General features: G+C 34.0%; 1 protein-coding gene across 2 annotated transcripts in view; it reads right to left on the bottom strand.

Annotated features, from left to right (window-relative positions):
• Window positions 1-24,136, bottom strand: part of TFDP1 (transcription factor Dp-1) — a 132,575-nt gene that overhangs the window by 8,738 nt on the left and 99,701 nt on the right. Inside the window, exons 5-10 of one of the 2 annotated variants that reach the window (XM_023500469.2) lie at window positions 21,370-21,491; window positions 19,992-20,157; window positions 19,498-19,644; window positions 17,640-17,708; window positions 11,444-11,595; window positions 10,248-10,414 (exon numbers count right to left, since the gene is read on the bottom strand). In XM_023500469.2, the coding sequence (XP_023356237.1) occupies window positions 10,248-10,414; window positions 11,444-11,595; window positions 17,640-17,708; window positions 19,498-19,644; window positions 19,992-20,157; window positions 21,370-21,491 (823 nt within the window). The remainder of the gene's footprint in view (window positions 1-10,247; window positions 10,415-11,443; window positions 11,596-17,639; window positions 17,709-19,497; window positions 19,645-19,991; window positions 20,158-21,369; window positions 21,492-24,136) is intronic. The other variant, XM_012546202.3, reaches the window with a different exon arrangement.

The raw sequence follows: 24,136 nt of genomic DNA, 5'->3' as shown, positions 1-24,136 counted from the left end.
GATTATTCACACATTAAAAAAAAAAAAAAGAAAGAAAAGAAAAAAAAAAAAGAAAAGAAAAGGCTAAGATGTGGAAGCTTAATGAGAGACACTCCACAGATGTAAGGAATTATATGAATGATGATCAACAATTGTTCCTAATATCTACCAAGAACAGAAGAGAAGAAAGTTGGATTAAAATAACCACACTGCAGCAAAAATATAAATAAGCCAGGAAGTCAAAGAGAAAGGAACAATAGTATTTCACTATTTGGAAAATATATTTTGCTTTCTCTAAGATGATGTGGTTAACTTCTGTTCAATGGTAAGCAATAAACTAATTCTCATATTCTTTGCCAATTGATGCCTTTAAAAAAATGTTTTATTGATAAGTTTGCCTCCATATCAATCATTTCTCACTCTTTTCTCTTAGACTAAAATCTCACAAATGAACAAAAAACCCAATGAATTAAAAACATTCCATATGAAGACCCTGTATATTCTATTATATCTTGACCAACACTGACTTCTCTGCCATGAGGTAAGAAGTATATTTCATTATCTCTCTTCTTTGGGACCTTTCACTGATTTGAATTCAACTTTTTTCAAGTGATCTGTTCATTTACACTGCCACAGTCACTGTGTATACTCTTCTTCATTCTGCTATTTTATCCAATACAGGTTTGTTAAACATCCCCACATTTCTTTTAATTCCTCATATTAATTTATATGTAAAATATTTCATTATATTCATTTACCATATTTTCAGCAATTCCCCAGTTGAGTATTCATTGGTGTTTATAGGTATTTGCTACCATAAATGTTGCTATTTAGGGATACTCTGGTATATTTATCAAATATTTACTTGACAACTGTTTTTGTCTTTGATCTCCTTGGGGCATATGCCATTACTCAGTGGACATTTAGATACTTTATTGACAGGATTACAAATTAAGAGTGAGAATGGTTAGCTCATTTCACAAGTGTGCAAGAGCTGCAAAAGCCTCTCCAATAATATTCTCATCTTTGCCCATCTACTTAGTGGAAGACAAAGACTCAAACTTTTAAACTTTATTATTATAACTAATAATTTGGAACATTTTCTTTTTTTATTAAAGCTTTTTATTTTCAAAACATATGCATAATTTTTAACATTCACCTTTGCAAAACCTTGTGCTCTCAAATTTTGTTCCCTCCCTTCTCTCCAACCGCTCCCCAGATGGCAAGTAACCCTATATGCTAAATATGTGTAATTCTTCTTTACTTATTTCCACAATTATCATGGTGCACAAGAAAAATCAGATCAAAAAGAAAAAAAAAATTAAAAAGAAAACAAAATACAAGCAAGCAACAACAAAAAAGTGAAAATACTATGTTGTAGTCCACACTCAGTTCCCATAGTATTCTCTCTGGGTGTAGATGGCTCTCTTCATCACTGAACAATTGGAATTAGTGTGAATCATCTCATTGTTGAAGAGAGCCACATCCATCAGAATTGATCATCATATAATCTTCTTCTTGCCATGTATAATGATCTCTTGGTTCTGCTCATTTTGCTTAACATCAGTTCATGTTAAGCCTCTCCAAGCTTCTCTAATCATCCTGCTGATTGTTTCTTATAGAACAATAATATTCTATAACATTCATACGCCATAATTTATTCAGCCATTCCCCAATCAAAAGGCATCCATTCAGTTTCCAATTTCTTGCCACTACAAAAAGGGCTGCTACAAACATTTTTGCACATGTGGGTCCTTTCTCCTTCTTTATGACCTCTTTGGGATACAAGCTGGATCAAAAGGTATGCACACTTTGATAGCACTTTGGGCATACGGATTATATTTTTTAATTGTCATTTAGAGCCTGCAATTCTTTTGCCAACTGTTCAAATAATTTGATCATTAATTGGGGAATGCCACTTGGTATAATTTCCTGTATATGTGGAGTATCAGATTTGAATCAATGATATCTAAAGCAAATATTTTGCTCACTCTATTATTTTTCTTCTAATTACACCAGAAGTTCTTTTCATTATGCAAATGCTTTTTAATTTCATACTCATGATTATCACATACATATACTTCTCCTCTAAGCCCTGCTTAATTCCTTCCCAACCTTATTTCATTTCCTTCTTTCTTCTTAATCATATGATATACACACACACACACACACACACACACACATATATATATATATATATATATATATATATATATTTCAGGTCATACCATTTTTTTTTTTTTTTTGCTTATCTAGTCTGTTCCACTGATGCATTTATCTGGTTTTTTTTTTTTAACCAAATAGATTTGATTATTACTATCTTATAACATCAAAGATCATGGCGTGGCAACACAATATTTATTTCATTTGTGTCTTTTCTTGTTATTTCCCTTAAGATTCCAGAACTGTGTTTTATCAAATGAATTTTATCATTTTTTTGGTCTAGTTCCAAGAAAATAACTCCTTTATAAAGCATGGTAAAGCAATAAATCTGCAAATTAATTCAGGAAATTGTCATTCTTATCATTACGTAGCCCAGGCTTGGGCAATGAAATCTATCTTCATTTTTGTTAGTCTCCCATTATTTCTTTCTTTCTTTTATTTATAGCTTTTTTATTTACAAGATATATGCATGGGTAATTTTTCAGCATTGATAATTACAAAATCTTTTGTTGCAATTTTTCCCCTCCTTCCTCCCACCCTCTCCCCAAGATGGCAGATTGACCAATATATGTAAAATATGTTAAAGCATAAGTTAAAGACAATATATGTATACATGTCCATACAGTTATTTTGCTGTGCAAAAAGAATGGGACTTTGAAATAGTGTACAATTAGCCTGTAAAGGAAATCAAAAATGCAGGTGGACAAATACAGAAGGACTGGGAATTCTATATAGTGGTTCATAGTTATCTCCCGGAGTTCTTTCGTTGGGTATAGCTGGTTCAATTCATTACTACTCTATTGGAATTGATTTGGTTGTCACCTTGTTGAAGAGGGCCACATCCATCATAATTAATCATCATATAGTATTGTTGTTGAAGTATATAATGATCTCCTGGTCCTGCTCATTTCACTCAGCATCAGTTCGTGTAAGTCTCTCCAGGCCTTTCTGAAATCATCCTGCTGGTCATGTCTTACAGAACAATAATATTTCATAATATTCATAAACCACAATTTATTCAGCCATTCTCCAATTGATGGGCATCTACTCAGTTTCCAGTTTCTGGCCACTACAAAGAGGGCTGCCACAAACATTCGTGCACATACAGGTCCCTTTACCTTCTTTAAAATCTCTTTGTCTCTCATTATTTTTGAAGCATTTAGAACACACGGGGAACTTCAGAAGCTAACTAATCCATTTTCCTCATGAAGAAAATGACAAGCCGGAGGAAGTTAGGTAGTTTTTCAAGTTTCATAAGTAAGACGCAAAATCTGAACCCAAGTCTCCTGACAGTAAAACCTGTTTGCATTATATAATACTGTTCTAATTATGTAAATCTTATATGATTCTTGATAGATTAATGCCTACATATATAGTGTATTTTACATTTATTTTCAGTGAAATTTCTCATCATCATTTCTTCCTAGTTTTTGTTAGCATTGTATGTAAAAATGCTGATGATTATTATGGATTTATTTTCTATTTACTATTTATTATTATTGCATCTATTAATCTTATCAATCTCTCTTGATTCTTTAGAATTTTCTAATCATATCATCATGCTGTCAGCAGTTTTGCCTCTTCTTTGTACATTTCATTTTGTTCTCTCACAACTATAGCTAACCTAGAATTCTAAATAAGTGCAATATTCAGTCAAAATTTTCTGCAGCCATGGAAAAATCATGTTTTTTTCTTGCATCTGTGGTTTAAATCATCAACAATATTATATTTTCTTCACATTAAACCAACTACGCATTGCAGGTATAAACCCAGCTTGGTCATACTGAATTATTTTTTTATGATTTTATTTAAAACTTTACATTCACAAGACTAATTTATAGTTATCTTCTACTTTTTTTTGTTCTTTGGCTATCAGTACCATTTCTGTCTCTAATTATAACAAAATAAATGAAAAGAACAAAACAGCAAATGGCTAAGACTGAATGATGTAAAATTATAATGATCAAGTTAGGATTCTAAGAAGTTATAAAATACGAAATCTCTCCTTGCCCTCCTTTGCAGAAGTTGGGGGTGGCAGAAGTTTTCAAGGATGTGAAGCATTGATCATAACAGACTTTCCAATATGTAGGTTCATTTTTGCTGAACTATTTTTCTTCTTAAGAGATGGTCTCTGCTGAGAGTTGGAGTTAGGGACACAAAATGGACAATGTAGGTGATATATATGGTAAAAAAAGAAATTTTTTTTTTTTAAATTTAGTGATGCACTTTCTTGCTTTTATTTTAAAGAATGCTTTTGGTGCATAAGTACCAACTCTTTAAATGTCTGAAAACGTTCAATTATAAATACATTTGTCTCAGATTTCTCCCCGCTTTTGGCAAAACATTAAGAATTAGGAGTTGTGAACGAATCCAACCATTCAGGAGAGCAATCTGGAATTATGCCCAAAAAGTTATCAAACTGTGCATACCCTTTGATCCAGCAGTGCTACTACTGGGTTTATACCCTAAAGAGATACTAAAGAAGGGAAAGGGACCTGTATGTGCCAAAATGTTTGTGGCAGCCCTGTTTGTAGTGGCTAAAAACTGGAAAATGAATGGATGCCCATCAATTGGAGAATGGTTGGGTAAATTGTGGTATATGAATGTTATGGAATATTATTGTTCTGTAAAAAATGACCAGCAAAATGAATACAGAGAGGCTTGGAGAGACTTATATGAATTGATACTAAGTGAAATGAGCAGAACCAGGAGATCATTATACACTTCAACAACGATACTGTATGAGGATGTATTCTGATGGAAGTGGATTTCTTTGACAAAGAGAAGATCTAACTTGGTTTCAATTGATCAATGGTGGACAGAAGCAGCTACACCCAAAGAAAGAATACTGGGAAATGAATGTAAACTATTTGCATTTTTGTTTTTCTTCCTAGGTTATTTTTATTTTCTTAATCCAATTCTTCCTGTGCAATAAGAACTGTGGTTCTGCACACATATATTGTATCTAGGGTATACTGTGACATATTTAACATGTACAGGACTGCGTGCCATCTGGGGGAGGGGGTGGAGGGAGGGAGGGGAAAAGCTGGAACAGAAGTGAGTGCAAGGGATAATGTTGTAAAGAAATTTTTTTCAAGATTAAGAGAAAAAAAAACAAACCTATGGAGCTGATATGTATAGATATAAAATTAAGGATTAGTGACATCTTATTCTAAAGCAAGGTCATGTATGATCTCTATTCTAGCATATGATCAACTTTATAAAGTTGTCTTGTACATACTGAAATACATGTATGTTATTTAACAATGGTCAGGTAACCTTATCCTTTTCACTCTTAAAGGTATACTAAATGATTGTTACTCTCACTGTCTTTTTACAATTTACTTAATTCCTCTTTTAAGAATTTAATTGCTAAATCATTTCATGTACGTATGTATGTATGTATTGTGTGTGTGTGTGTGTGTATGTGTTTTGTGTGTGTGTAAGTAAAATATTGACAATATCCCAAAACATCTTTGATACCTTTAAGCATTAAAGTCTCTCTGTCCATCTGAGAGCAGAACTTGGACTCCCTTTTTTTTATTAATTTTTTTTGGGGTGAAGCAATTAGGGTTAAGTGATTTGCCCAGGGTCACACAGCTAGGAAGTATTAAGGATCTGAGGTTGGATTTGAATTCAGATCCTCCTAACTTCAGTGCAGGAGCTCTATCTACTGTATCATCTAACAGCCTGGAGGAGCTCCCCAAGGACTCTCTTTTTTCTTAACAGCTGAAGTATAACAGCTTTGTTCTATACTATTATTTTTTTTTCTCCATTTAATTTCTCCATTAATTTCTTGTAAGAGACAAATTGTTTGGGTTTTATTTTCTTATCCATTTTGTGTAGTCCTCAAATTATTAAAATTGTGTTATCCTCCACTAACTGCTTAATGTTCATATACAAATGTATACATATACATCCTCAGTAAAGTACTCAGTAATCATGAGGGGTTTGGAAGCAGGATTCATCCTAACTTTTGTTGTTTTTCCTAATTATTTCTCTTTTTTAAATTTATGCAGTGCAGTTCTAGCTCCTCTCAAGTCTATCTTTCCAGAATATTCAAAAATCTTCTCTTTAACAGTAGAAAGAAGTACTGAAATGCATCTCTCTGTCTTATAGAAGATATTTTCTCAAACAATGCTCATTCCTTCCCTTTTTTTCTCTCAACTATAATTCTTTTTTGCCTCTTCATATGGTGCTATTTATAATTTACCTCATTTTATCTCCCCTTTCCTCCTTCCAATTCAATCCCTTTTCTAACTCTAGTTTCTTTTTTATATCATCACATTAAAGTCAACTTACACCCTCTAAGTATACCTCTAATAAAGATACAGTTGTTAAGAGTAATACATTATCTCCCAATGTAGGGATTTAAACATTTTAATCTTTTTTTTTTAAAGCTAAGGCAATTGGAATTAAGTGACTTGCCTAGGGTCACACAACTAGGAAGTGTCTGGGGCCAGATTTGAACTTAGGTCTTCCTTACTTCAGGGCTGGTGCTCTATCTACTGCACCAAATATTTTAATCTTTTAAAAAAGTTTTTCCCCCTTCCCTTTTTTACCTTCTTATGCTTAAGTTCTCTATTTGAAGATAAAATTTTCTGTTCAGTTCTAGTCTTTTCATAAAAAATAATTGAAAATCATCTATTTCATTGGGTGTCCATCTTTTCCCCAGTTTTGCTGAGTAGTTGATTCTTAGCTGCAGTCCAAGCTCCTTTATCCTCTGGAATATCATATTCTAGGCCCTTTGATCCTTTAAAGTAGAAGCTGCTAGATCCTGGGTAATCCTGACAGTGGCTCCTCGATATCTGAATTGTTTCTTTTTGGCTGCCTGCAGTATTTTCTCTTTGAACTGATCATTCTGGAATTTAACTACAATATTCCTTGGAGTTTTCCTCCTTTGAGGATCTCTTTCAGGAGGTGATTGTTAAGATTCTTTCAATGGCTATTTTACCCTTTTAGTTCTAGGATATCAGGGCAATTTTCCTTGATAATTTCTTGAAAGATGTTGTCCAGGCTCTTTTTTTTTAATCCTGGTTTTCAGGTGGTCCAGTAATTCTTAGATCGTCTCCCATGGATCTATTTTCTGGGTCAGTTGTTTTTTCAATAAGATTTTTTACATGTTCTTCTTTCTTTCTTTCCTTTCTTTCTTTTTTATTTGGTTTTGTTTGATTCTTGAAGTCTCATTGAATCATTTATTTCCATTTGTCCAATTCTAATTTTTAGAGAATTATTTTCTTCAGTTAGCTTTTTTTTAACCACCTTTTGCATTTGGCCAACTGAACTTTTACAAGCGTTTTGTTCATTCATTAGATTTTTTTTTTTTTCTATTTCATAAATTTGATTTTTGAAGGAGTTATTTTCTTTTTTCCATTTCACCAAATCTAATCTTTAAGATGCGGTCTTCTTCAGTATATTTTTTTCCATTTCGCCAAATATATTTTCTAAAGAGTTGTTTTCCTCAGTGTTTCCTGTTTCCTTTTCCAAACTTTCATTTCCTTTTCCCACTTTTCTTCTCTCATTTAAGATCTTTTTTAAATTTTCCTAAGAGAGCCTTTTGAGTAGAAGACTAATTCATATCTCCCTTTGAGTCTTCATCTGGGGGGCATTTTGCCTTTAGTGTTCTCAGGGTTTTAAGTTGATTCTTCCCATAATAGCTATCTATAGTCAGAACTCTTTTTTTGCTTTTTTGCTCATTTTACAATGCCTTGGGGCTAGTGATGCTACAGGATTTCTCCCCAAGTTGGTTAACCAAGGACTATTCCTGCCTGTTATTCTGGGGTTAATCAGTTCACTATTTGCTTTATGTAGCTGTGTTTTGTAGTCTGCTGATCCACTGGCTTCTGAACCAGAACACAGTAATGAATGCTACTCTATTTTGGCTAAGAGCTTTCCACTAGATTCTTCACGTGGGGCCTCCCTGAGCTGGATTATGTCCCCTGCTCCCAACTGAGGCAGACCTTTCCTGAAGTCCTTCCAAGATATTTTCTGCTGGAAATTTGTTACACTCCAAAAATTTGTGAGTTGTCACTCCAAAATCAATTGAGAGGCTTGATCTGGTACTGATTCTGAGGGAAGCCAGGAAGAGCTCAGGTAAAGTCCTGTCTGCTCTCTGCCATCTTGACTCAGCCCCTTCAGAAGATATTTTCTGAAGTATCCAAGTTCTCCACAGCACAATTCACTCCAAGATCCTTTTCTGCTCCCTTCAGCCTATCTCCTTGGGATCACCTCATGATGATGCCATATATTTTCTTTTTGCTGGCTATACCTAAATCCCATTTTTTCCCTCTGTATTTTGTCCCTCAATGATAACTCTCCAAAGGCAGAGGAAAGAACTGAAAAATTCTCCTCTCCTTCTCCTCATCAGTGCTGAACAAATTTCTTTGTATTATCTTACCAACTATATAGAATTTTTTTCTCTTCTAATTTTTCCTGCGTTTTATTCCTTGAATTGTCACTATTAATATTCTTTCTGCTTTCTTCCTCTCAACATGTCATTTTTTTATTTTTAAAATCCAACAGAACCTATTTTCAAGTTGTTTTGCAGAGCTCTCCTTTCCAGTATAATTATTTTTCTTTTTAAAATTCTAATTCATCATTTTTTCCTGTTGGAGCTTTATTTTTATGTTCTAATTGTCAACTTAGTTTTTCTGCTTTTAATTCTTTTATACATAAACTAATTGTTAAGTTGCTCTTCTGAGCCATTCTAGGCATTCTTGAAGTCGCTTCAGTTATTTAAAAAGGGTCATGCAGAATTTGTTGAGCTCTTTTCACATTCCTCAAATGACTGAAATCAATTTTTTTTAATAAAGTACTCATTCACTTTTCTTTTCTTCAAACATTTTCACATTTCTCCTCCTCAATTAGCTCTTAAACAATGACTTTGCTGACGTTTTTATGGTATTCTTGCTAGAAATGTGTTAGTCATTAATCATCTCCTCTCATTAGGCCTAATGTTCTTATGTCCTTTCCCTCAGCCCTGACAATCCTTTCAAATCAGCTCCCTGAGGATAAAGGGGATACCGATACAAGGAAACTTAGTGTCCACTATCCATTATCCACCTTTACCAGTCTTACTTTTCTGTGTTACATCATTCTTTATGAAAAATGAAATCCCTCTCACCATAGAAGCTTGTGAAGGTGTTAAGAGATGTGGAGTGGGAAAAAGGTCCCACAGAATGACTCTGGGAAGCCTCTGAAATGTATCTTCTTATACCCCCCCCCTTCTTATGCTTTCTCCTGACACCTTTTTTCTTTTTTTTCCCTATGCTATATTAATCAATTTTCTTCAGCATAGAATTTATGGTTTCTTCCCTATATTTTCTCTCCCAAACTCTGCAATCCCCTTCATGATCATTTCCTTTCCAACTTCTCCAGACTCAGGCTGTCCTGATTGAAAGACTTCAAGCACCCCTAGACTAGCATTTCCACTAGGATGTTGACACAAAATTAGCTGGGGAGGACAAGAATAGGAAGGGTAGAAAAAGAGTCCAGGACATTAGACTGGCTAATGTCTTCAGAAGCTATTTCTTTGTAAGAATTTTCTGTGCCAGGTTCTTTCACTTATCTTCAGCTGAAAACAGCCAAGTTTTCTAAATTTGGGGCTTTTAAATTATCTGATGTGATAGGGAAAGAAACATTCTTCATGATTCTATCAGGATTCTCCAATCTATATTGTAAAAGAACACATTCAAAACACACTTCCAAGGACAACAGGTCAAACTTCTCAGAAAAGGATTTTCAATCATAATTTTTCTCTCTTCAAGCTACCATATGCTAATATACTCAACCAGTCATCAGAGAAACATGTTACATTTTACTGGATACATGGGTTTGAAATGATGTTAAGTAAGAGAACTGAATTTGTGCTACCTGCTCAATAAATCTGACAATTCTCAACATCTCTTAGTTTCTGATTTTATGCCCAGTCTTTTCATTTCATTATTATCCATGGGTATTTTGTATTAGGAATCCTTCAAAGAAACACACTTTCAAATAGAAGAGGGATAAACAACTTTAAAGTTTGTTGTAACTTTTAAAAGTATATCTTTGCACACTGTCAAATGTAAACAGCAACTTGGCAATTAAAATACTATCTCACTGACCTGTCACATAAGGTTCCAGAGCTTTAGGTACCAAACTTCTTGCCATTTTTAGGTCTTCTGCAGAACAGCTTCCAGATTCTAGCCCACAAGCCATCCCCATTCGCTTTAATACTTCTATGTCATCGTGGATTTCAAATGTGTTGTCAAAATTAAATAGATACTCAAATCTGAAAGGGAAGATTTAATTATTAAAAAATCAAGATTATGAAGATATCCAGTTGATGAGCACACACCACACATGCCTGGCTGAGAGGACCATTGCTCTTGAAAGTGAAGGAAATTCAGCAACAAAAGAAATAGTCTAGTGTCCATGAGGCAAAGAATCTACTGCCCAGGAACTAGATGTAGAAGCTGTATGTCTAATCCCTAAAACTAACAGAATTGATTTCTCTCCTTCTCCAGTACAATCTCTGAAAACTGATAATCATTTCTATTCCCTTAGCTTTGATGAAACACTCCATCCTCCCCCCAAAAAACTAGAATTATTTCTTTAATGCTTAAAATTACTGGAACAGGGATCTCAGATATCCTGGGGAGAAAAGCTCCCTTACATCAATGAGAATGAGCAACTATTCTACCTGTAATAGTTTTACATAGTTACCCAAAAAACCCAGTGGATTAAATGACTTGCCCAGGATAACAAAATAAGTATACATAAGAAGTTGGACTTGGACAGCTCCTCCAAGGTGGAAACCTGCTCACTGTTCACTATATTATGCTTCCTCTAGTATTTTAAATATCTATAGCATTTTCAAGTTAATTTTTCTTTGAAATAATTAGCCTATAGGCAAAAAAAAAAAAAAAAAAAAGGGCATAATATATGCTTTAATAATAAAAACAGGGAAATGTCACTGGATTGTATTTAGTAACAAAAAGTAATAGAACTAGAATGATATAGCCACTTTGGGAGCCAAGAAGACCCGAAATCAATTCCTGGTACTGCGAAGGCATCTGTGTTCTGCGACCCCAGGCAAGCTACAGAGGAAACACTGACTATCAGTACTCCCTCTTATCAGAAAAATCACAGGTCTGGTTCTTAAACCCATCCCTAACTAAAAAAATTAACTGAAGGAGATGGTATATGAATATTTTGTTTTTAACAAAACCAATTATGAGATTTCTTCATTTTTTATTTGAAACTCACAGCTGAAGCAAAAAGGCGGATGGAAAACTTCTCTTTTCCATGAACAACCTACTTGTCGTTAGAAATACTGCAGTCAATCACTGTCTTCTTGCTGGTGTTCACAATGATAAAAGGTAGGTGTATGACAGAGTTAGAAGGTGGTGGTCGGCTGGCTTGCTGTTCTACTTGACGATTTCTCTGCACCAAATTCTTGAAGGCAATTTGCTGAAATAAGATATACCAACTTATAGACTCACCATGTTAGTAATTTTTGATACTAAATTTATCTTGACCTCATCCAGAAATGTATTATCTTCCTCTAGAAAAATATTCATACAAACATCACTGTGAGGTAAAAGACGCTAGGTCAGAGCTGACAGATATCTTCAAGCCTATACAGTTCAACCCTCATATTTCATATATGCAGAAGGTGAAAGGCAGAAGTGAAGCAATTCATCCAAGAGCACACAACTAGAGAGCCTCAGAGCCGAACTAGAACTGAAATCTATGTATAAAATATGTGTATGAAAAAAATTTTTGATATATTTTTTTAATTTCACAGCTCATTCCAGGGCTCTACCTCTCACCCATCCCAACACACTCACAGCTATACCAGCACATAATTGAAGGGAAAATTTTTCATTGTATACATTAGCTAATTGCAAGGTCCTAAAATTCTAAAATTTAAAAGTTTAGAATCATTCAGGTGGCCCACACACAACACTAACCAAACTCATATGTAAAAACATCCCAGATAAGTGAAATCTAACATCTTCCAGAGGTTATAATCTTAATTTCTAATTAATTTGAGTGATCCCTCCAATGACACATGTAGCCTGTGTGATTCTTATTCCTTTCCTTTCATAAATTCACCATAGAGTGTCCACTCATTGTGGAGGGTTATTTCTAGCTTTTTCCTCACATGACAAGGATATGAGAGAAGCAAAAGAGCTAGTTATCCAATGACTATCCCCCAGTCTTGACACATGAATAGTCCCGTCTTCTTTTTTGTTCATTTCTCTGAAAATATTCTGTTACAATCCTTGGTAATTCTGTATTTCTTATGTTTTGTAACTGGCCTATAACCACTGTGAGCTCCTCCTTCACACTTGAAGGGATATTTAATTTTATTTCTTTGGAGATTATAACATTTGTGACTTGCAGACATACAATGACAACAGTAGGATTATTGATATTTAAAATATGGGCGTTCATTGGGGCAAATAAATGGCGCAGTGAATAGAGCACCAGTCCTGTAATCAGGAGAACCTCAGTTCAAATCTGGTCTCAGACACTTAACACGTCCCAGCTGTGTGACCCTGGGCAAGCCACTTAACCCCAATTGCCTCAAAAAAAAAAAAAAAAAAAAAAAAGGGGGGGGGGAAGGGATTCTTTTTTAAGTGATAACGTCAGCTCACTAAGAAGCACTATAATTTACTTTTCTTTTTTTTTTTTTTTTTTGCACTCTTCTCCTTGGGCCTCACTCAGAATCGATTTGCAGTGTCTGCTCACAAATCTATAATAATACACAAGTTTTAATGGGCAACTATCAAACTAAATGTCATAGTCTGGAAACCAAGTAGTCTTACAATGTTTGCATTTTCTTGAGTGAATAATTGGCCCATATTCTTTTAGGTGGCTATGATTTTCATCACAGGAGTTCTAAAATTTGGGGGGGGGGGGGAATCTTAACATGTTATCCACAAATTTGAACATTCAAAGGCCTCTCTATTTGTAATCTATCCTTCAAAACACTTTCATAAGAACAAATCTTAGTTTTTAATACCTCACCTAATATGAATTTAGTGAGATACTTAAGTGATGGTTAATTGAAAAACTTTTATTTGGTATTGATTAGATCATATATTAAGGGGAAAAAATAGTCTGACCAGGAAATCAAACCTAAAAGGTTATATGCAAAGATAAAGTACAACTGCAGGAGAAAACCATCCTGCAGATCACAATTCTGCATACAAATGTTTCAAACAGAATTTAATTTTTTGCTTTTATCATCTTTTTCCTGAAAATATAAAGGAAAACATTAAAATTCATAGGAGGTTACTCTCCAGATTCCATCTTCCTACCTCATCCCCACCCTTAACCATTTTCCCTTGTTCCTCCCCCCCCCCCTTTTTTTTTTTTTACCGAAACCTTGGTCCTTAATTACTTCCTTTTTTCTCTCAAAGCCCATTTCTTCTTTGTCTTCTCTTTTTAAAATCAGTTTCGGAGTTTAGAAAGGACGCTTCATGTCCATGTATACTAGTCTGAGTAGGCATTCTTTTACCACACCTTTATCCTTACAAAAGTTCAGGGAGTGCACTATCTCCCAGTTCTAATTCTAACAGCTGCCCATAACCATATAATGTCTTAAGTTTTGCAGACTATTTTATAGCTATGATCTCATTTGAGCTTTGCAACAAGCCTGTGAAATAAATGCAAGCATCAACACCATATCATGGGGAGAAAATATGAGATGGGAGATGTTCTTGCCTCCTAGTTCAGCACTCTATTCACTATGTCACACTTCCATTTACTGAGCTAAAATCTACTTCTGTACACATTTCACTCTCTGCTCCTCCTCTGGCCATCCAAAGCCACCCAAACCAGTCTGAGCCCTGATTCAGGATCAGTAAACACTTGAAGTCAGCTGTCAGTTACATCTCCCTATCTCTTTTCTTTTCCTAGTTTTAAAAAAAAAAAATCTATAAAAATTCCTTCCAATGCTCAGATGCTCGGTTTCTTCCTTTAACAAGCCTTCAAAAACCTACAGACATATCTTAATAATAATTATTATATAATAATGATAACTCCACCACCCCAAGTCTTCTCATAAACATTCCAAGTTCTTTTAACATATCTTTACAGTATATGGCTTTAAGTCTTTTATCATCCTGTTCACCCTCTTTTGAAGCATAGTAATTTGTTAAAAATCCTTTTGTGACTCTTAAAAATGTACACAATATTCTAAATTAATAATAACTATCTATCAAGGGCAGAAAACAGGAAGAGTACCACCTCCCTCCATTGCAAGACTTAAGCTACGATTAATACAAACACATCACATTGTTGACAATGAAGATCACAACCTCAGTATCACTTTCATGATGGCAGATATTCAAATCTCCCTTTCTAACCTACTCTTCTTTTTCCATCATTCTGATTCTACATTTTCCAGAGGCCTAAAGGACACCTGCTCCTGGGTATATCAGCACTATCCCAAAAGTGAGCTTATACACAACAGATCTTGTTTCCCAAAACCAGCTCATTTTATGCTTTTCCCTATTACTTACAATGTCACCTTCAACTTCTCTTTGGTTATTGCATTCAACCAGTTGTCAGGGCCTATACCTTCTACCTTTCCAAATGCGTAGGCACTCCAATCCCACAGTCAGAACCAAAGTTTAGGCATCCATTACTTTCCTCCTAAACAAGCCCAATAGTTTGTTTCAGTTTGCCCTGATTCTAATCTTTTCCCAACTCATAACAATGACAGGTTAATTTTCAAATCACTGACCATTACAAAGAGTACAGGACTCACTCAAAAGAAACCGTGGTTTCAAACTCTCACCTCAATTTACTAGCCTTGCTATGACGGTCAAGAAATTCAACCTTACTAAGCCTATTATCTCAGCTGTAAAATGTTGCAACAGATAACTTACAAAGTCGTCGTGAAGATCAAATGAGAAAATGTCTGCCATCATATTACATTTATATAAAGATGAGGTGTTATTGCTATTAAGTGAAACTGCACAGTTCTAGCCATACCAATCCAAAAATTTCACATCCTGTCCAGATGCCCTATACTATTACTTCCTTAAAGTTCAACCAAACTATCCATAGTACCCAATATTTCCTGCCTGTAAGACTAGATTTAAAATATTTTTCCTTCTGAATGAACTTATTATTCTTTATATCTAGTATAAGATCTTAGTGAACTTTTAAGGCATAGATCAAAAGTAATGTCTCTTCTACAAAGCTTTCCTCAATTCTCCACTCAACAGAATAGCCACCATCATAGCATGATCAAAACTCCTTATAGCATATTATAGTTATTTACATACTTATTTAATCTTCTCTATTACATAACAAACTTGTAAATTTCAAGAAATATAATTTATTTTAATTTCCTTACATCAAGTACAGTAGTTCCCTCAATAGTGAAAATTTCAAATGCAGACAAAGAGAGGAAAAGGTCTCTTCTGACAAACAATCCATTAAGAACTAAAATAATCAGTATTTTAACATATTAATATTATGAATAAAAGTACCTTGCACTTATACAATGTTTTAAAGTTCATTAAAGGCTTTTATTTCCACAACAAGCCTGTGAGGTAAGTCAAAGTCAATTGAACAAGCATTTATGATGTACTTATAATGTTGCCATGCATTATTTTTTTGCAAGAGGAAACAAAGAAGGGCAGAAAAGACAGCCCCTCCTCCCAAGCAGCTTACATTCTCCTCCTGCTCCCCCTGGCAGAGACAATTGGTGTTAAGTGACATGCCCAGGGTCACACAGCTAAGAAGTGTTAAGTGACTGACTGAGGTCAGATTTAAACTCAGGTTCTTCTGACTTCAGGGCTGGTGCTCTATTGCGCCACCTACCTGCCCCTGGAGCTTACATTTTAATGAATAAGACAATATGGAACCAAAAGGATGATACAATTAGTTCTTTTGGGGGAAAGAATTAGCAGTTTTTCTGAAGCAGGTAAGATCTGAACGGAGTCTTGAAAGAAGCTAGGGCAACAAACTGTTGTTACTGAGGGAGCAGAGTAATCAAAACACAGGGGGGACAGTTAATGCAAAAGCCCTGAAAGAGGAGATGATATCAGATTTGATGCACTTCAAATAGGCCAGTGCTGCTGGAGAGCTAAGTGTGTAAAGGAAACGAACATGTTCAAGACAGGAAAGGCTGGAAGAAGGTAGGTTCTGAAGAGCTACAATTCCACACAAAGGAGTTTACATATGATTCTGGAGTTAACAGGGAATTATTGGAGCTCAATGAGAAGTATGTAGTAAAGCCACAATTGTTCTTTATAATTCATTCTGTGCCAAACTTATTTTTTTAATAGAGAGAGATCTAACAGTAAGAAGAGCAGCTGGACAGCTACTTTGATGATTCAAGTGAGAAGAGATGAGAACCTGAACTAGGGTTGCACACCTGCGTGTGTGTGTGTGTGTGTAATAGGAAGTCTATTGAGAGATATTTTAAGAAGGGATAAAATTTGGCAATACACTGATTATATTGAGTGAGGAGTAAAGTTTAACACTATGGTTGCAAGCTGTGTGACTAGGAGGATAATTGTACTCTAGCAAGCTGGGAAGCTGAAAATAGGAAGGGATGAGAAGGGAAAGACAATGGATTATGCTTTGGATAGAGCGAGTCCAAGCTGCCTCCAGGAAATTCAATGCCACATGTCCAAAAGGCAGTTCATGAGGAGGAACCAGACATTAGACAATTAAGACTTGGTTAATATAGATTTGGGAATCATCTTCATAGAGATAGGAGATGGGATTATAAACTGAAATAATGCAGAGGGCACCCATAGTGGATGGAAAAAGAAACAGCAAACAAAGCAGACTAAAAAAGAACCAAGAAAGATATCATGAAAACCAAAGGAGGGGAAACCATCTAGAGGAGGTAACTGATATTGTCAAACACCTCAGAGAGGTCAAGAAGGATAGGGACTAAGAAAAGGCCAGGAAATTTGGAAATTAAGAGATCAATGGCAACTTTGGAGAAGGAAATTTCAATTAGATGATGGTGTCAGAAGGAAATATAAAAAGGGTTTATAATCGAATGGGAGTTGAGATAAATAGAAGGATCTAAAAAACATTTATAAATCTTTCTCAGAGTTTTTAGCCAAGAAGGGGAGGAGACCAGTAGGATGATAACTATTAGGAACAGCAGGATCAAGTAAGAGTATTATTTTTTAGTGATGGAGGAGACCACTGCAGCAGGGAAGGAGTTTGAAGGTAAGAATGTGGGGACAACAGTGGGAGTAATCTAGCAATCTATTGTAGATAGTATTTTTATTTTATTTCTTTTTATAAAAGTGAAAAAAGGAGGTTAAGGAATTAAGGAGTTAAGCCCAGGGTCATATGGCAAGTAACTAGAACTGAACTATAAACCAAGTTTGCCACTCTATACAAAATTGTATTACTTAGATGTTATTACTTAAAGCTAATATGTATATTGTTATTTTGAAAGATATTAAACAAATACAGGGAACAGAAATTGTTATCCCCCTTCCAGAGAAATATTGCATTACCTGTAGAATAAGTTCTTGAAGCTGAGACTGCTTTTGTTTTATTCTCTCAAGTCTTCTCTGCCTCTCTACCTTTAAAAATAAGACACATACAAAAATCATCTCATAGAATCACCCTCAAGAAGTTACAGATGAACATGTAATATCAGGATTCCAAAGCAAAATAATAATTTTTTATAAACTAACACCAATTATATGGAAAAAATAAAATTCTTGACTCCAGAGACTTTCTAATGTATATTCTACAATCCTTCATTCAGCCTTTAAATATCTGCCAAATATTAATTTTATTTTTTTTAAGTTGACTTTTCTATTCAAGAGTCATAAAACTCCTAAAGTGTCAGACTTTTAGTCTGTGGGTCTTGCAATATTCATTAAAGAGACATTATTTCTGTAGATAAAACTCCATGGAAAGGGAAAACAGGAAAAGATTCACTTTCCTATTATATTGGAGGTAATAATTTCCTGGTAAAATTAACAATTATCTTTAAAATGGAAGGACAACTATCCTCATTAAAATTCAGATTCTAATGTATTCAATGAATATTTTAATGATGTATTTAATTTAATGTATAATGCATTTAATTTAACATATATCTAATGTATGTTTTTCTTCCTCTCAGTTTTTCCCTTTTGTTCTGATTTTTCTCTTCTAACATGATTTATAAAGAAATATGTATTTTAAAAGTTAATATGCATGTGTGACCGGGGGAAAAAAAAAAAGCAAGTAATTTAAAAAAAAAAAGATTTGGCTCCATACAGTTGAGCTCAATTCTCTGACTCAGAGCCTGAAAGCTATGTAAACAATGAAGGGAAACCCTCTTTAAAAGTTAAAGATGAGGAAAACTATCAATATAATTGGCCATGTTAATAACCAAATTAACAAAAACCATATGATCATCTCAATAGATGCAGAAAAAGCATTTGATAAAATCCAACATCCATTCCTATTAAAAGTTAAAGATAAGATATCATGCCTCTTCACAACCAATGGCCTTGCAGTAGCCATAATCTCATATTGTACCTGATTCTATTACCCTTAACAAATGTGAACTCATCTAGTTAAACAGCCGACAAAGCAAATTCTCGTTATTTTCCCAAGAATAAAGCTGAAGCTTTGGCATGCTCACTGTTAAAAGTAAAACCAATATCTACTGGCAGCTAGAGGGCACTGATTCCAACTAAGTGAAATAATTACTCATAAAAACTAAAAAGATTGTAGGGGTGGGGCAATGAGGATGGTTTTTGTCTCTTCCAGAATTATAAAGAACATACTGAACAGAGAGAGTAAAGTGAAGAACCAAACAGGCAGATTCAAATGCTGAGTCATATAGACTCTGATGATCTACATAAGGATTATATTAAAGGCAAAGATACAATTATGCGCTTCCAAAAATGGTTTTTAACTCCAAAAAATTCAAGTGATTCATGTTTTCAATTAAAATTTGAAAATCAACCACACAATTATTGATTGCCCAATAACAGAGCTCCTTAATTATATATCTGCACATATTATAATTAGTTATGGAAGGACAAATAGCTGAATTGATAAGTGGATGGGGAAAGGTAGGTTAACAAAAAAGAAATAAAGATGACCCTTCTCCACCATCTCAGAATAAAAAATTCTACAAAATAATATCCTGATATGGATGCTGCCTGTGTAATTTGTTTCACATAGCAAGGAAAGTCAATAAGAAATGATTAGTAAATGTTTAGATAATGTCAATAAAAATATAAAAATATCTAAGAGATTTCTATCCTTTTAAATATTATATATAAATATTTATATATAAATATATATAAATAGACTTGAATCAGGTTAAAATTAATTAGGGGAAAATAAGTTTTTCATCATTCATACCTCTAAATTCTGACATTCTTGAGCTGAGTTAGTTGGAAGACCAATCCATTTTATTTCCTTCTTCTCCTTTGAGATAATATTCATGGCCATTAAGACATTTAAGGCATCATAGACTCTTCGTCTTATATTCTTCTGGTCATAAGCCTGCTGAAGACATTATGCATTAGAAAAAAAAAAGCTTCACGAAATTGGTGTTTAAAGACACATAGCAGGAGATGAACAAATTCAAAAGGAGATGAAATCAACTTTGTTTTATGCAGTAGACTAGTAAAAATAGTTCATCATATCCCTCACTGTGCCCACTGATAAGGAAAAACCAAATTCCCAAAAGAGTAAACCTGAAAGAGTATCAATACATTAACAAGGTTATTGATCTGTCCAAAAACCTTGATTATAATTAACCTGACAGCCCTTGAAAGAAAACACTCTTAAAATTCCCAAAGGGAAACTCTCAGGTCCCTTAGAAAACACAAATTTATGTACATCATACTTACTGATTCATTTGGTAAAATGTGGTTATCAGCAGCACTGAACTCTGCAACCAACTCATCTGCTACTTCATTATATGAAGTAGTTCCTTTCCTCTGTACCTTCTCACAAACCTTCATTGAAAAATGTCTTAATCCCTTGCCATTCTTCTCTCCTTTTCTATTGCGCTTCCTTAAAAATACAAAGAAAAATAATATTACTTAAAATCAACCTTCAACTAAAATATGTCCTTATCTAAAAATGAAATAACTATTTATAAGACACAAGTGCAACTAGAGCAAGAGAATCATAACAGAGAGCCACAACTTGAACCATACTTCATTATATCAAGGTAGAAAACTATTAGGTATAACAGGGAAATTTGAAGGTTTTTTTTTTCCAAGGGCAGAGAATTAACATTTTAAGAAGCCAAATTTCACCTTCATAACTTTTATATTGTTAAAATACCATGAGAAATCTTAAATGGTAAAAGCTGCATATTATATTAAACTTTTTGAAGACACCATCTAATTAAAAGTTTTACTCATCTGAACAAAATATCAAGAAAGAAAACATAAATTATGAATAAATGTCATCAATAGAGTGATATCTATCTACAAGGTAAGATGAATGATTACTATCTACCTTGTAAAAAGAAATAAAATTCACAACTATTAAAGAAAATTTCTAATATTTTATATCAAATTAGGAAAAGAAGTTTTGAATTTTTTTAAGTAGGAAGAATTTAATAAAATATAATCATTTGCTTTTCTGTCTCAAAATAAGCCTGAAACACAGGGATGCACACATATTTTGTAAGGAAGACACATGAGACATCCTAAGGCAATTCTACTTAAAAGCCTATTTAAGTGACCTTTTACTTAAAGTAAAAAGATTATTTCAGGAAGAGTATAGCTTAAGTTAAAAACAGAAGTGTGTTATGTAACATAGGATATCATTATCTCATTCTAAAAGGTTTATAAGTCAATGAATTGGTACTGAACTTCCTAAGGTGTCATCTTCTGGTACAAAGAATGAAAAGTTTCAAAATTACCATAGTTGCATTGGTAAAGATATCTCAATTCCTCATCTTCAGCCAACAATGATAAACTTCTAAAGTGTTACTATAATATTAATGTAGATAGAAGTATTAGACTGCTATCCCAACAGCCTGATTTCTTAGATGCTAAAGTGAGAGTATGTTCATGATTATATATCTATGCTGGAAAGGATTTGAAATTTCTTCAGTATTTTAAAGTAATAAGATCTCTGAAAAATAAATTTAAACGGAAGCTTGGTTTAGTTGCAAGACTACACAGCTCATTTAGCCAAGACAAAGAAACTTATGATTATAATCCTGAGAAATTCTTTAAACTTCTAATATTTGAGAGGAATATTGCTCACCCCGCCGACCAAGGTGAGGAGTCTGAAGTCTGGTTCTGTGATACAAAATGTGTGTTAGGCGTATGTGGACTTCCTACAAGGATAGTATTTGGCGCAGCAGATCTCTGAGGTGTACCAATTACCTACAGTTAAAAAAGACAATTCGAAATAGAATTAGAAATCTCCCATGTTATGAAGATGTCATTTTTTATAGCTTATTAATCATCTAGAGCTACTTAATTTAAACTAAAGAATTGCTGAGAATAAGCAAGCATTCACAGCTGACTCTTAAGAAATGACAAACCCATCTCTTCTAAAAACAAACTTATTTTTCCTTCTTTAGTCTTAAATCCTGAACCCCTTTAAATAAAAAGCAAAAATAAGCTGAGTCTAAACAAACCAAAAATAAAATAACACACAAGTCATACGTGAATAAAATAATAAATTAAAATCATTTTATTTGTTAAAGAGGGATAGTCAATTGCTGGGGGGGAAATTAGCAAATTAGTTCCTAAAATACACTGTCTTTATTATATGTGTGCAGGTAGGGTGAGGTGGGAGGAATACTTCAGTAGTTTTAACAATACTAAAAAAAAAGGCAAACAGTGAAAATTCTCTCCAAAATAACATAAAGACAACTCTATGCATGGATAGGAGCAGTTCAAGAACAATGCAAAGATAAAGAGGACACATTCCCAACCTAGTTTATAATCTAGACTAGGGGCTAGCATATTTTTCTCAGAGACCCATATAAGAATAAAAAATGTTTTGTGGTTTTTTGGGATTTGGGGGTAGGTTTTTTTTTTTTTTTTTGCATTTTTAGATAAAGTTTTATTCTATTTAAAAACCATAAAAATCATTCTTCAATCTACAGGGTCAAATTTGGTCCACAAGGCCATAGCTTGCAGGCTCCAATTCAACAAGATTGTAATAACTATGTACACAAATACAATAAAAACCAAGAGATACAAAGCTGAAAAGTGGGGGGGGGGGGGGGGGGGGGGAGAGAAGAGAATGTATGTATGTATGGGGGGAGGGGGTCTGTGTATTTTAAATAAGGGAAAATTATTTGAAAAAAATGGCATTTGAGGTAGGTAGGTCTTGAAGGATTGTTAGTATTTCAATAAATTTGGAAGAAGCATAAAACTTATAAAATGAAGCACAGGGAGGGGGGAAAGGCTTCAAAGGTAGACTGAAAGCTAACAAAGGACTAATTTATTAGTCTGTATACTGCCAGGAACTACTAAAGATTTCAGATGTGATCTGAGCAATACACATTGAAAAGATTAAGCTGGAGGCAGGAAGACCAAAAGATTTAATAATAATGATTATAGCTAATATTTTTCTGGTTCTTTACAAATTTATTCCATTTAATCCTCACAATAACTCTGTGAGGTGGTGGTCTAATACCCATTTTGGAGAAGAGAAAGCCATTAAGCGACTCTGCCAACATCACACAGTTCCTAAGTATCTAAAGAAAGATCCAAACTCAGGTCTTCCTGATCTTAAGTCCCCTGCACCTCTGAATGGCCTTAAAACTAGAAAGAATCTTAGATCACCTAATTTAATTCTTCATTCTAAAGATAAGGAAACTGAAGCCTGGGAAGATAGCTTGATCAGAGTCACAAAAGCACAAAATGACAGCCCAGATTCAATGCTAAGCCTTCTCTTTTCAAATACTGTATTCATTTCACCACTACACAGTCCTAGTAGTCCATATAAGATAAATTAAATTGGAACTGTAACAGTGGGAATAAAGAGAAGAGATAAAATGGGAAAAAAGAAGAGACTCAAACAAGACTTGTTAAATGATTAAGTAGAGGGCAAGAGACTAAAGGACTAAACACTTCAAGCAGGGTGACTAGAATAATAATAGTAGAAAGAGGTATTTAGAAGGAATCCATTTTAAGAGGAAAATGATGTATTCAATTCTAGATATGTAGAATTTAAGATACTAGAGTGGTTTAGGTTGCAATATCCTGCAGGCAATAAGAAATGCAAAATTGTGATTCAGGGCACAGGACAAGGCTAACACTAGATTTGGGCACCATCCACCTGTACAGAGGTGAACAGCTCAAGTCATAAGGATAACAATGGAACTTTGGAGAATGCCTAAACTGAGACAGAAAAAAAGAAAGAGCAGACAATGAAGCTGACAAGGAAACAAGAGAAGAGCAATTAACCATGTTGTCAAAAGATTAAATTATGCTTTTATGTACACTATATAATCACATTGTCAGGCTCAAATATATACCCCATTTTCATACATTCATACCCCAAATGAAGTTAACAAACAAAAAACAATGGTTTAAAAGTAACATAGTAAAATTTTCTTAGTTTCACATACACACATACACACTTCTCATACCCCCCCCCATCTGCCCTTAACATAGTATAGCAAATGAACAAATAATTTTATGTCCTTTGATAATCACTGAAGTTACATATTATCATTAAGCCACTAATTGATTTGTAACAAATGGTGCAATCCATTAACGCAATTACAATTTTGCCGTTTTTTAGATAAAGACTGTTATTCTCAAACATTTCTGAATAAAAGATTCAATTACACCCAGAGTTAAATTTAATCATACAGCTATAAACTGTAGTCAATGTATTGAAAAACTTCAGCAAAATGTTAGACACTGAAGTAAAACAAAACAAAACAAAACAAAAAACACCCAACATTCAAGAAAGAATATATTGTCAAAAAGATTCACCATAGGTAATATCTTGAGTTATTTTAAGCTTGCTATCCCCTTTTGTTCCCCTTCTTAACTGGATAAAT

Source organism: Sarcophilus harrisii, chromosome 3 (assembly GCF_902635505.1).
Source record: "Sarcophilus harrisii chromosome 3, mSarHar1.11, whole genome shotgun sequence".
In the NCBI taxonomy this organism is placed as follows: Eukaryota; Metazoa; Chordata; class Mammalia; order Dasyuromorphia; family Dasyuridae; genus Sarcophilus; species Sarcophilus harrisii.
This window is presented reverse-complemented; position numbering and strand designations above follow the sequence as displayed.